General features: G+C 38.0%; 1 protein-coding gene across 1 annotated transcript in view; it reads left to right on the forward strand.

The window, feature by feature from the left end:
• The window catches only part of akt3b (v-akt murine thymoma viral oncogene homolog 3b), a 20,274-nt gene continuing 6,990 nt past the window's right edge, over positions 1-13,284 (forward strand). The window contains exons 1-9 of the mRNA XM_033970945.2: positions 1-312; positions 4,044-4,373; positions 4,905-5,030; positions 5,748-5,859; positions 9,575-9,719; positions 12,257-12,388; positions 12,492-12,557; positions 12,654-12,722; positions 13,095-13,217. Of these exons, the coding sequence (XP_033826836.1) occupies positions 4,328-4,373; positions 4,905-5,030; positions 5,748-5,859; positions 9,575-9,719; positions 12,257-12,388; positions 12,492-12,557; positions 12,654-12,722; positions 13,095-13,217 (819 nt within the window). The 5' untranslated portion in view covers positions 1-312; positions 4,044-4,327. The remainder of the gene's footprint in view (positions 313-4,043; positions 4,374-4,904; positions 5,031-5,747; positions 5,860-9,574; positions 9,720-12,256; positions 12,389-12,491; positions 12,558-12,653; positions 12,723-13,094; positions 13,218-13,284) is intronic.

A 13,284-nucleotide genomic window follows, 5' to 3' on the forward strand; every position in this document is an offset into this window, starting at 1 on the left:
CGCAGCAGGGTCCTCCCAGTCGGATCCAACCCGTGAACGTGACGCTCTGTCTGTCTGTCCCCGGCGGTGCGTCAGTCCAACGCCTCAGCCTCTGTCTCCCTCACCGACTTCCTTTCAGTCTCGCTTGGATATTTTACCAAGAAATATACCCTTTTGGAGTGGACAACCGCTGTCTGGGGCCTGGAGATGCCAAAGGCGACCATGGATCCCTCGCTGCCCTGCGCCTTTCTCCACTGACGCGCGGTCGGATGCCATAGCCCGTAGAGGAGGAAAGGGAGGAGGGGCATCCCAACCATTCTTCGACCCCGCCAGGTGAATTTATTACAAGACGTTTTAGCATGATGGTAGAAGGGTGAGTGGAGTTTTATGGCGAGGATGGAGTGATGGACGCGGGATTCGAGGGTGGAAGAGAGGGGTAAGCATGTCGGCTAGCTGCGGTTAGCCCCTGCTTCGTCATTCGCCAGGCTGCAAGGGATGCGGAGCCGGTGTTGTGCCCAATTCGGCACCCCAGACAGAAAATGTTACCCTATTGAGTATTGCAATATCCTGGGATTTCTCTTTTGACCAATGTTTGAACAATTGTGGTTCAAATTGATGTAACATCCAAATTTGTTCACAAAATTTAAGGATTACGCATACAACAGACCATGCTTTCTTGTAGTGATTTGGCATGGTTGGTGGTTTCAGATGAAATGAGATGTTAAAATAGCCTGCTATTCAGAAATATAATGTTAGGTATATAGTATACTAAGCAAATGATATGAGGTTTTGCTAAACTTAGAAATACTAGCAAGTCTCATTAAGGATATGTCTCTGGAATAGGCCTTTTATACATGTGGATCAAACATCTGTCTGCAAATATTATAGAAATTTACAAATCACAAAATAATAAAATTATCTTTTAAACTGTTTTGCAACAGTCTGCTTCTAAATGTGTCAAAAAATAATAATCAAATGGTTTGTTTCTGAGGTAGAAATGCACATTGGTACAACATGTGCTTCTGCAGACAGGGGTGAGCTGGGGACACTGCCTTTTTACTGACGAGCAGCACCTCCAGCAAAATTTTGTTTGAATCAACATACAAAGATGCAATTGATTTGAGAAGTAAATATGTCCTTTATCTACATCTCCCACAGCTAAATGTTTGCTGTATAGACTATTTTTAAAATTTGACTAAAAGACCACATGGATTTTGGATGATCACAATGATCCATGGTAATAACCTGATTGACCTAATATAATATGACCTATTCATTATGATATTTACGGCAGATGACATTTGTGATGACAAATATTGGCCAATCAGTTTCATTTTAAAAGGAACCAGCAGTGTCTCCTCTTTATACGGAGGACCACGCAATTACCTTACACAATTTCCACAAATAAACATGCAATTTCACAGACTCTACCAATGAATTAATTTCAATATTTTAACAAAACTGGCTTTTAACATTGTATCTACCTGCTGACAGAAATGTGTTGTAATTATTAAGCAACTCTATCAATGAATGCCCAGGATAATGTAAACTATGCACGTTACTTATCTGTAAAGACAGGAAGGACACTTTTAGTAATTGGAGGTTTTGTCCCTCAGAAACACAGAGATGAAAATGTTGTCCATTATTGTCTAAAGACCCAAAGGCCATAACTGCAAATAACTTTAATTTTTTAGGTGTGTTTTTATATGAGGTTTATGTGACATTAGAAGTGAGGCCAATTGGTTCATATACTTTTCGGAAAAAAACTGCTCTAAAAGCACAATCTTCTCTTGGAAAGATAAATCAAGTGTTTGGTCATTTTTAACATGTATAAAATATAGAAATACACAAGATAAAGTGTTATTGTGTGATACATATGCACCTGTAATCGTTGGGCACTGGATTCCTGCTGTTATTTGGTTTATTATGGCTTTTCAAAAACGTACACTTTATGTAAATTTTGAGAAAGAAATGGATTGTAAATGTTTAGCCGCTATCAATAAGTGCCCAGGAAAAACAAACTATACGTAAAAGAGGTTTGGCTCATCTTGTCTTGGCCAGTGTCCACAGATTCAGGGGGAGTCTTAACTCGGCACAACACCGGCTAACATTAGCTGTAGCATCCCTAGCATCACCACCACCCCCCACTACTACTAGCATCCCTGGCTAGCCCTTGCATCCTCCAGTCTGCAGGCCGGACCGGTGCACACAGACGCCGCTAGCCGCTGACCTCGCCTCTCCAGCCCGCTTTACGCACGCACATTCACCGCCTCAAAACGCTATTAATCGAGACAATAACCAGATATTCATCCTTGTCTGCCCCAGTGAAATATAAAGCTCCTCGCCAAGCCGGATGTTGTTATGTAACCGTTAATGACACCACACGTCCTTGAAACAAAAGCTGTTGTTTGGAGAGTTTGTGTGGTCGCTGGTGCGCGGAGCTAGAGCCAGGACGCCGGGGTTTTGGGGTTCGTTCTGCCCGGAGGCCTGCGCCCTCAGCTGGCTATTGAAGCACAGCCCCTCCGCTGGTGTCAGCCATTGTTTTTGTTGTCATTGGGGGCTCACGTTTGTTTTGCACGCTATGTCCCGATGATGGCGATCACTAAGGGCATTCCACCAGCTGCACACGTACTGCTGCACGATAATACGCGCTAATACAATGCACAATGTGTGCTAACTGTTGTAGGGCTGGTTATTACATTTTTGTGTAGTTTAAGTCTAGGTTATGCACTAATGAACAAGCATTGATTTGCAGACTGTCAGGTAGGCCTAGTAGTCCTTTTCTGTCTATGTATGTTTTCTATAGGATATGTCTTTTATTATTTGGATTGAAGTTAAAATGCTGTATGTCTAAACTAAATGCATTTTGGTAACTAAGATTTTTTTGAACTTCCTCTATTAATTGTATTAGGGCTGCGTGATTTTGGAAAAAAACTGAATTACTAAATTTTCTAGTGTTGCAGTTGTGATACATAAAAACGTCTGTTCAAACTGCACATTGTACAAAAATCTGAACTGCTAAACTAATACACAAATCCCAGAAACATGTATTCAGAGGTCTAAACTACAGGTACAAGATAATAAAAGGACAAGCTATTTTTTCTGTGCAGAGGACATTATATTTACATTATAATTGAACCAACTAAAATTTGATTTGATTGTGATTTATTGTGCAGCCCTATTGTATAGAATACAAAAATAAATATATCAATAAAAAGACCCCATTGTACCATTCTATATTTGGTTGGTCTGTATAAAAAGGAATATAGAAAAAGCATCCTAATTAAATTTAGCCTTTATCTTATTGCATTTTAAGGTTGTGGCTGAGTGCTGTTCATTTAGTCTACAAAGATTCCATTGTTACTGTACTTTAGGCTATTACTTATGTATTATACATTTAAAGTATTGTGATTTGATGTGCTGACTTATTATCTTGTATGCAATAATTATCATTATTTTTCATTATTATTAAGTCATTTATTATCCTTTGTTGTCAGTTTCTAGTGGCACATTTATCACTGGTCTGTGCTAGACTAATACTATACAATTGAATATATTGATTAAATGTAAAATATTGGCACATAAATTTAGGCCTGACACAATAACACATTTTGAAGTGCGATACAAGTAATATTGGAACTACTTTATCTTGCCAATATAATAACCAACAGTCCTTGGATCCTACAAAGTAAAAGTACCCATGATAAACACTGATCCCTACAAAATGAGTTGATATAGTAATCATACAGATGGACCTACCTAAATCAAAACAAATTACGATTATTGCAACCCTACATAATTCCATATTTCAATTGAAAACAAGGTAATTTAGGCATGTTTTGGACATGATTTGCAGGTGTACAGTTTTTTTGTCTGTCATCTTTGTTTTGAAAGTTCAGTTTCTAAAATGATTAATGTCATTGTAATGGCATCATCCATCATGTGTTATATTCTACCTCCACCTGTCATAATCTTTCATCTGATTGGTCTATAAACAGGAAATGTTTAAGCTGAAAGTGGAAAGCTAACTTACTTTATGTGTGCCTTTTTCTGCTTCCTTCCAGGTTGACTCACGGTAGCAGCGCCCAAAGTTTAAACAAGTGAACAGTCAAGGAAGTATAGGAAGTTAACAAAAACAGGAGAATAGGGAATATTGGGTGGTGAGAGAAAGTTGGGGACAGGAGGAACCGGGAAGTGAACCAGGAAGTGATTGCGGTAGGGTTTATTTATTAGGTTCAGGTGAGAGCAGGAGCAGGTTGGTGGAGGTAGGGTAAGAATTGAACGGAAAGCGGCCCAGATAAAGTCATCACACTGGGAGAAGAGGGCGAGGGGGTGAGGAGACGCCACCATGAGCGACCAAAATGTCATCAAGGAGGGCTGGGTCCAGAAAAGAGGTGAGACTGGACTTATTTTATATTTTTATTAACACACAGAGCACAATATCATAAAGACAAGCATGCAATAAGTACTAGGTAAGAACAATATGAATGCTAATATAAGTACGTTTGCTATAATGGGTGTGTAGAATTCTTATTTTGTAGAAGATGTTATAGCCTACAATATTTGCAGTTTTCAATTCATTTAAATTGCGACTATAATTGCATTGAGATAATTTTTGCAGTCTGCAATAAAAGCCTATTCAAGTGGTTCCCAATCATTTGTCCTTGAAGCTCCTCCTGCTTGTACCAGAGGCTTAGACTTAGACTTGGCTAATGGAGTGTTCCTAGTTTCTTTATATCTTTTCTAATCATTTAGATGGGATTTTTACAATGAACATGCACAAATTATATTTTTGCTGACCCAACCGTCTGACCATTGTCTCCCTGGTTTATGTTTTTCAATCTGAATTTTGCAAAGACTGTGCAGTATATGTGCTACAATTCTGAATGTGGCAAATAATTGCCTTGTTTATATATTTGTTTCAGGAGAGTACATAAAGAACTGGCGACCACGTTATTTTCTGCTAAAGACAGATGGATCCTTTATCGGATACAAAGATAAACCACAGGACTCGGACCTTGCGTATCCACTCAACAACTTTTCTGTAGCAAGTAAGACTCAAGAGCATGTGTTTTCAAATGACATGACAAAAATGTTTCACTTTCATAATAATTTCACAAAACTTTTAATATAAGGTTAATTTGATGTAGGGCTATGTAATTAGTCCAATTTTAATTGATAATAAAAGCATGTGGTTTGGGGCAGAGTTCAGACTTTGGAGGAATAAACTGGGCAGTTTATGTTGTTATGACAAAAGGTCTGCATTATTTATGCTCTGGAATGTTGCAAGTCATTTTATGCGTTTTTAATGAGTGATTTGAAAATTGGCATAGAACAATGAGAGAGTTTTTGTCATATAGCCCAGCCTCAAATTGATGAGACAGTGGAGAAATGATAGGTTGAGAAAAGGCAGAAACATCTTGCAAATTCCACCATGCTAATGGCAGCAGCTACATCTGTAAGTGAATGAATGCAAAGTATATTGTGAAAGCAGTACTTAATGACACAGCTCAGACTGCTACACGCTGTCTTCATCTTGTTAATACATATTTTATCTATTGCAAACTTATAAGAAAGAGCCCTATGAGTAAATTTTGGATGAGAGCTGATTGGCTATCAAGGAGTGATCCACCCTGCTTCAAATATTCATGCATGTGAAAAAAGTTAGATAGATGTAAATACCTACTTCCTCCTTTCACTGTTCAAAAATTAGGTGCCCCAGCTTTAAGAATGAATAACAGAATTGTATTTTTTCTGTCTTTTCTCAGAATGTCAGCTGATGAAGACGGAGCGACCCAAACCCAACACATTTATAATTCGCTGTCTGCAGTGGACCACAGTCATTGAGAGGACTTTCCACGTGGACACTCCGGATGAGAGGTGGGTCATCATTCGTTCCATTCACACACACAGGTCCAAGAACCATCTGCAGCTAAAAATATCTGATACTAAAACAAGCTCTGCCTATTTATAACATCATCAAAGGTAAGGGATAGTTTCTTTTTAAAGCCATTTTTAAACCTGACTGAAACAGGGAACACGACTACAACTTCACCTGGGAGTATAGGGCTGAAATAACCAATTACCAAGTATGGACTATTTTAATTATTCATTAGTAAGTTATTTGCCATCTGAAAGCAGCACACACTATATGCACAATAAAACTTATGTGTTGAAAGGTTTTATTACCAACATAGGCCAGTATATTGGTCTACTATGCTCTATCAAGAGAACAACAACAGACTGCTTTATCTTATTTAGTAAACACATTTAAAGATGCACTGTGTAACTCTGCTTGAGGGCTTGAAACTTGTCTCCAGTTATTTATTGCATTCTTTGGCATTTAAGATATCTATCTTGGATTTATACAAGGGTTTTTATTTCCAACAAAACAACAACCTGAAAACATGCAATCTTACTGTGAGCAGGGTTGTCTCTCTACAGATCTCTAACTTGGCCCTGTCTTCTGGAAATGGATAAGTTTAATAAAGATGACTGAAACAATAAACACGACTACAACTTCACCTGGTAGTATAGGGCTGAAATAACTTGCTAATCAATAATTAAAATAGTCCATGCCTTTTTGGTAATTATTTGCTCTCTGAATGCAGCACACACTATAAAACTTATCATGTGCTCAGAAGTTTTATTATCAAAACAGACCAGTATTTACGGTATATTCCAAATGGTCATATTGGTCTACTATGCTCTATCAAGAGAACAACAGGCTGCTTTATCTTATTGTAGAAAACACATTTAAAGATGCACTATGTAACTCTACTTGAGGGCTTGAGGCTCCAGTATATAACTGGAGACATTGCCTGGAAATTTTGACATCTAACATATCTATTTTGCATTTATACAAGTGTTTTTATTTCTCGAAAATATTTAAAAATCGCGCAGTCTTGTTGTCGCGCAGTAGGGTTGCCTCTCCACAGATCTCTAACTTGGCCTGACAGCATCACCTGCTTGTCTTCCGGAGATGGATAAGTTTAATGCTGTATTGTTGGAAGTTCCAGGGAAAGCAATAACATTTCCATGAAGACAGCAAGTGGCGAACCTTCAATCAGAAAAGTTACATAGGGCACCCTTGAATAAATTACATTAACCCTATAGAGCGCAGTTGCGGACTTTCCAGTAGCGTAACTCCGCAACCAGTCGTTCTCTCATGTAAATTCAAACGGCGCCTCAAAGCGGAGGCATGGGGCTATTTAAATATTTTACCGTCATTACGGTAATCTGCTTCTGTTGTCCCTTTAAGGTGACGAATGAGAGCGCGGGTGCAGCGGGGATTTTCCCAGTCATTTTTTCAATGCATAAAAGAAAAAAATATGGATGGATGTGTAAAATAGAGGTAGTTGTGTGAAAAAGTGCAGTAAATTCTGATACTTCCTTTAACATGATTTTTATGGCTAAAAAAGAATAAAAGTCTAGGTCTAGCTATACTGGTCCATAGTGTGCTAAGTCCTTAAAGGGTTAATATAAGGTTGCCAAGTCCTGGTCCTGTTTTGGATCTGATCAAGGCACGTTTGTAAGTAAACTAAATACTGATGTAATATGATACTTTCTTTTCAAAGCAAGTCTCATAAAAGAGTCTATTTTTCTTCCTTATATTAAATGCATTAATAGTAGGTTCATGATGCATACTGAGCCTTCCTGGTGGGATATGTGTAAAAGCCCCTATAGAAAACCTGCAGCCCTGTTCCTGGGTTGAGTTCAGTCTGTGGAGCATATAAAGACAGGAAGTGAGGCGTGGGTGCCAGTTCCCAAACACATTTATGTTTGAGTCGTATTGTTACCTGTTGACACAAACGCTCATAACATCCGCAAAACTGCCCCAAGAAGCTGACGACATACGTAAGTGGCTCTATTGTGGTGTATATCTTATAGGGCTATAGTCGACAAAAGAATTTCTTGGTTGACTAAAGACATGTCCTGCAAATCGATTAGTCAACTAAAAAGAGGGTATGGCAAAACCTTTTTTTTTTTTTTTTCCATATCTGTGATCTCATCATGTATCTGACCCCAAACTGCACTCACACCACTGCACATGAGTTCATGCAAAGCAAAACATTTTATGCAGAAAAAGTACTAGGAAACAATGTATTTATATAAAAACAGATTCAGCTTCTAAATCAAGAGTTTAATCAGCCTTTTTACATATAAATAACCAAACCCTCTGCTAATTCACTCTTTTACTAACTTCTCCTGTCTACTGTTGTCCTATATAAATCCTTATAATCTAAATATAGTGGTTAATTGACTAAAACACATTTTGTTTGACAAAGACACCATCAACTGGTCAATCAACTAAACAAGTAACAGCCTATAGCTCTACTATAACTTGTATATAACATATTAAATATCAATATAATATATTTTTCATTACCTTTATCAACACATTTTATTTATTTGAAACAAGCACAGTGCCCAGATTATGTTGATCTCAAAGAGAAAAGATGCCCAGTGCCAGATTTAACTACAAGCTGCCTTCCATCTGCAGTCCTTGGGCAGGTATAGACAGAAGACATAAAACCTGTTATTTCAATAAAAGCACCTCTGACATATTTCATAAATAGCTATGCCACCTAAAAATCACAACTATCCAATGTATCATTAAGTATTTAAAATAGTCAAAAATTGAAACACTTTACCCCAAAGGTTCAAATGTATCATTATCTTCTAAAATACAAAAAATCCAATTCATTGTTATCATTGTCTCCTAAAATATATAATTATTAAAGTAATCTGTGTTATTATCCTCTAAAATACAGGCAAACAGCAACATTACCATCAAGACAAATCAAACGCATAGCCCTCTCCTCTCTCTTCTCCTCTCTCTTCTCCTCTCTCTTCTCCTCTCTCTTCTCCTCTCTCTGCTCCTCCCTCTGCTCCTCCCTCTGCTCCTCCCTCTTCTCCTCTCTCTTCTCCTCTCTCTGCTCCTCCCTCTGCTCCTCCCTCTGCTCCTCCCTCTGCTCCTCCCTCTTCTCCTCCCTCTTCTCCTCTCTCTTCTCCTCTCTCTTCTCCTCTCTCTTCTCTTCTCCTCTCTCTTCTCTCTCTTCTCTTCTCCTCTCTCTTCTCCTCTCTCTTCTCCTCTCTCTGCTCCTCCCTCTGCTCCTCTCTCTTCTGCTCCTCTCTCTTCTCCTCCCTCTGCTCCTCTCTCTTCTCCTCTCTCCTCTCTCTTCTCCTCTCTCTTCTCCTCTCTCTTCTCCTCTCTCTTCTCCTCTCTCTTCTCCTCCCTCTGCTCCTCCCTCTGGAGAGAACGAGATTCACAGAGCCGGCAGCTCATATAGTTCAGTTAAAAGAGGGAGCTTCATGGCAGTACACACTATTAGTAAATACATAAGATAAATAGGGAAACTGTGCATCAAAGGTGATGCCAGATTTCATGTTGTGATGAGCCGGCTGACTATGAAAAGTGGGCGGGGCCATATTGGTCCTTTTCTGGTTGTGACGCCCATCGATCCTAACCCCACTGTGGAAGCGTCCGTAATATACATGGTCAGGCAAGAAGTGAATCCAAAGCTGATAAGACATGTGCATCATTTATCTTCCTAATTTCATTATTAATACCTTTTGTTTCTTGTGTTATTAGGGATGAGTGGGCGGAGGCGATCACGATGGTGGCGGAGTCTTTGGCAAAACAGGAAGAAGAGGGAATCCTGTGCAGCCCCACGTCGCAGATTGAGAACGTGAACGAAGAGGAGATGGATACAACCATCAGCCACTACAAGAGAAAGGTACGAAAGCATTTAAGGAAACTAGAGCTAAAATGCATTATAATGAAATTCAGTGGAAATAATAAAGAGTTAGGAAGTTGTTTTGTGATGTGGATGTTACCACAGTTATTCATTCTAAAACAAGCTAAGTCTTTATTTATTTTTTGAGGCAAAGTTTACTGTAGTTAGTGGCCCTATTTTACAAAGAAGGTTGAGCTAACGCTGAGTTCAATTTCTGACTCAGAGTTATCATACTCTGACAGGGCAACTCAGATTTTCCAGTCTCAAGTTTGGAGCAGAGTAAGACCACTCAGAGTTGGTTCACTTTTGAGTTTAGCTGACAAGGGAAGCCATGATCGATAGATCAAAGAAAACAGGATTCACCATGGCAATGGCAATATTAGAGGGACAAGAAGGATGTAACTGCATTATCAGGTTAAATGCAGCTTTGATATTAAAATGGGATGTTAAGTTATTATTTATATAATGCATATATTATATATAAATATATGTAAAATAATATATACAAAATCACATTATTTCTGTTGTACTTTTGTAGTTCATTAAACACTATTTTAAAACTTAAAAAAAATAATAATTGTACTCACCATCACTTTGCACATGTTGCTCTAAATATGATGACATACCCAATATACTGTATACAGAGAGTATACAGAGTGAGTTACCATAACTGATTCAGGGTTTAGGTTAACCCTGTGAAACTGAAAAATCTGAGTTGACCTCTTTTCCAGTGTTAAGAGAGTTTGGACTAAACTTGCTTTTTGAAACAGGGCCAGTAAATGTAGCATCAACAGTTATAGTCGTCGTAATACAAGTACTAGTAGTAGTGTTACCCTTAGTATTTTGTGTGTGTGTATGTGTATTCTGACATGAAATCAGATAAAATTTTCCTGTTTTAGGTCAATTAGGATTACCAAAATGATTTCTATTTGATAAATGCCAGAATAATGAGAGCAGGATTTTTTAGACATTTTTTCAGTCTGTCAAGTTTATATACATTTTATCAATATTAGTTACCATTGCCTTTAAACTGTGTGACATGGGTCCAGCGTTTTGGATATCTTTCCACAAGCTTCTCACAATAGTTGGCAGGAATTTTGGCCCATTCCTCCTGACAGAATTGGTGTAACTGAGCCATGTTTGTAGGCCGCCTTGCTCGCACATGTCTTTTCAGGTCTGCCCATTTTCATTAGGATTGAGATCAGGGCTTTGTGATGGAAACTCCAACACATAAACTTTGTTATCCGTAAGCCAATTTGTAACCAGTTTGGCTGTATGTTTCAGGTCATTGTCCATTTGGAAAACCCATTTGTGCCCAAGCTTTAACTTCCTGGCTGATGTCTTGAGATGTTGCTTCAGTATTTCCACATAATGCTCTTTCCTCATGATGCCATCTATTTTGTGGAATGCACCAGTCCCTCCTACAGCAAAACAACCCCACAACATGATGCTGCCATCTCCATATTTCACAGTTTGGATGGTGTTCTTGGGTTTTTCCTCCAACCTTAACAATGCTCATTAAGGCCAAACAGTTAAATTTTAGCTTGGTCAGACCACAGGACATCTCCAAAATTAATGTATTGGTCCCTGTGTGCATTTGCAAACTGTAATCTGGCTTTTTTATGTTTCTTTTGGAGTAATGGCTTCTTCCTGCAGAGTGGCCTTTCAGTCCATGTTGGTACAGTACTCGTTTCACTGTGGATAATGACACACTCTAACCAGCTTCAGCAGCATCTTCACAAGGTCTTTTGCTTTGGTCTGAAATGTGCATATCAACCCAAGAACAAAAGCATGTTCATCTCTGGGACACAGAACCCATCTCTTTCCTGAGTGGTATGATGGCTGGACCTTCCCATGGTGTTTGTACTTGCGTATAATAGTTTGAACAGATGAACGTGGCACCTTCAGGCATCTGGAAATTGCACCCAAAGATGAACCAGACTTGTGCAAGTCCACAATTCTTCTCCTGATATATTGGCTGATTTCTGTTCACTTTCCCATGATGTTACACAAAGAAGCAGTGTATTTCAGTTGTGCCTTCAAATACATCCACAGGAGTCTCTCTAATTAACTCAAATGTTGTCAATAAATTATCAGAAGCTTCCAAAGACATGACATCATCATCTGGATTTTCCCATCTTGTTTAAAGAGATAGTAATCTTGCTGTACGTAAACTCTTGACTTTGAAGAAGGTAATGAAAAATTATCTAAAAAAAAAAAAAAAAATCCTTCTCATTATTTAAAAAAATAATAATTATAATAATTTTGGAAATCCTAATTGACCTAAGACAAGAGAAAAGTTTAGTCTGATTTCATGTCAGACAGTGAGAAAAAACGCGTATGTGTCTTTTTATATAGTGTATGTAAACTTCTGGTTTCAACTGTATATGTATATATTTATATGTGTGTGTATAATACATACATACATACATACATACATACATACATACTTACATACTTACATACATACTTACATACTTACATACTTTTGGATGGTCAGAATAGTAATATCTGATAATTTTTGTTTTGTTTTTCAGACAATGAATGACTTTGACTATCTGAAGCTGCTGGGGAAAGGTACGTTTGGGAAAGTGATTCTGGTGAGAGAGAAGGCGAGTGGCACTTACTATGCCATGAAGATACTCAAGAAGGAGGTCATCATCGCAAAGGTACTTACTAGGGGTTATGGATAAATATGATAGCTCCAAAAGTATATACAAATAGAATTTAATTCTACTTTTAATTTAATACAATGATGTCTCTTCTTGTCAGGATGAAGTGGCTCACACACTCACAGAAAGTCGGGTACTAAAAAACACTAGGCATCCATTCCTTACAGTAAGTATTATAAAGATTATAGATTATAAATAAATATTAAAGATGCATTCATTATAAGTATACTTTGACATCTCTAATCAATATCCTCTGTTTCAGTCACTGAAGTATTCGTTCCAAACAAAAGACCGGCTCTGTTTTGTTATGGAGTATGTCAATGGAGGAGAGGTCAGACTTTTATTATTATTTTCCTTTGACCTACTACAGCCTTATTCAAGCTAAAACATTAGCTGTTTTGTAAAAGAGAGAAAATGTATAAATGGTATGGTATGCTTTTATTTGTACAGGGACAGTGCACGACTTTACACTGACCTAAAAAAAACCCAGTATTTTTGTTATAACCTGGCACCATACATCTTTCCTAATTTCTACCTGTAGTCCGTGGACAGGCTCATGTTAAATAAATATCTGGTTGTTGTGGGAGTTTAATATTAAAACTAATTAAATCCAATTAATATGTATTATATGTCAAAATCCAAATCCCGACAAATCTTTGGTACATTTGTGCTAATTTCATAATTATTGAACTTGTTTTTGCAGCTGTTTTTCCATTTGTCGCGGGAGAGAGTTTTTTCTGAGGACCGAACTCGTTTTTATGGAGCGGAGATCGTCTCTGCTCTGGATTACCTGCATTCGGCCAAAATCGTCTATCGTGACCTCAAGGTACTGTGCTCTCAAGCCCACAATAGTAACAACAATTATACATCTTCTTATTAGAATTAAAGGGTTC

Source organism: Periophthalmus magnuspinnatus, chromosome 1 (assembly GCF_009829125.3).
Source record: "Periophthalmus magnuspinnatus isolate fPerMag1 chromosome 1, fPerMag1.2.pri, whole genome shotgun sequence".
NCBI lineage: Eukaryota > Metazoa > Chordata > Actinopteri > Gobiiformes > Gobiidae > Periophthalmus > Periophthalmus magnuspinnatus.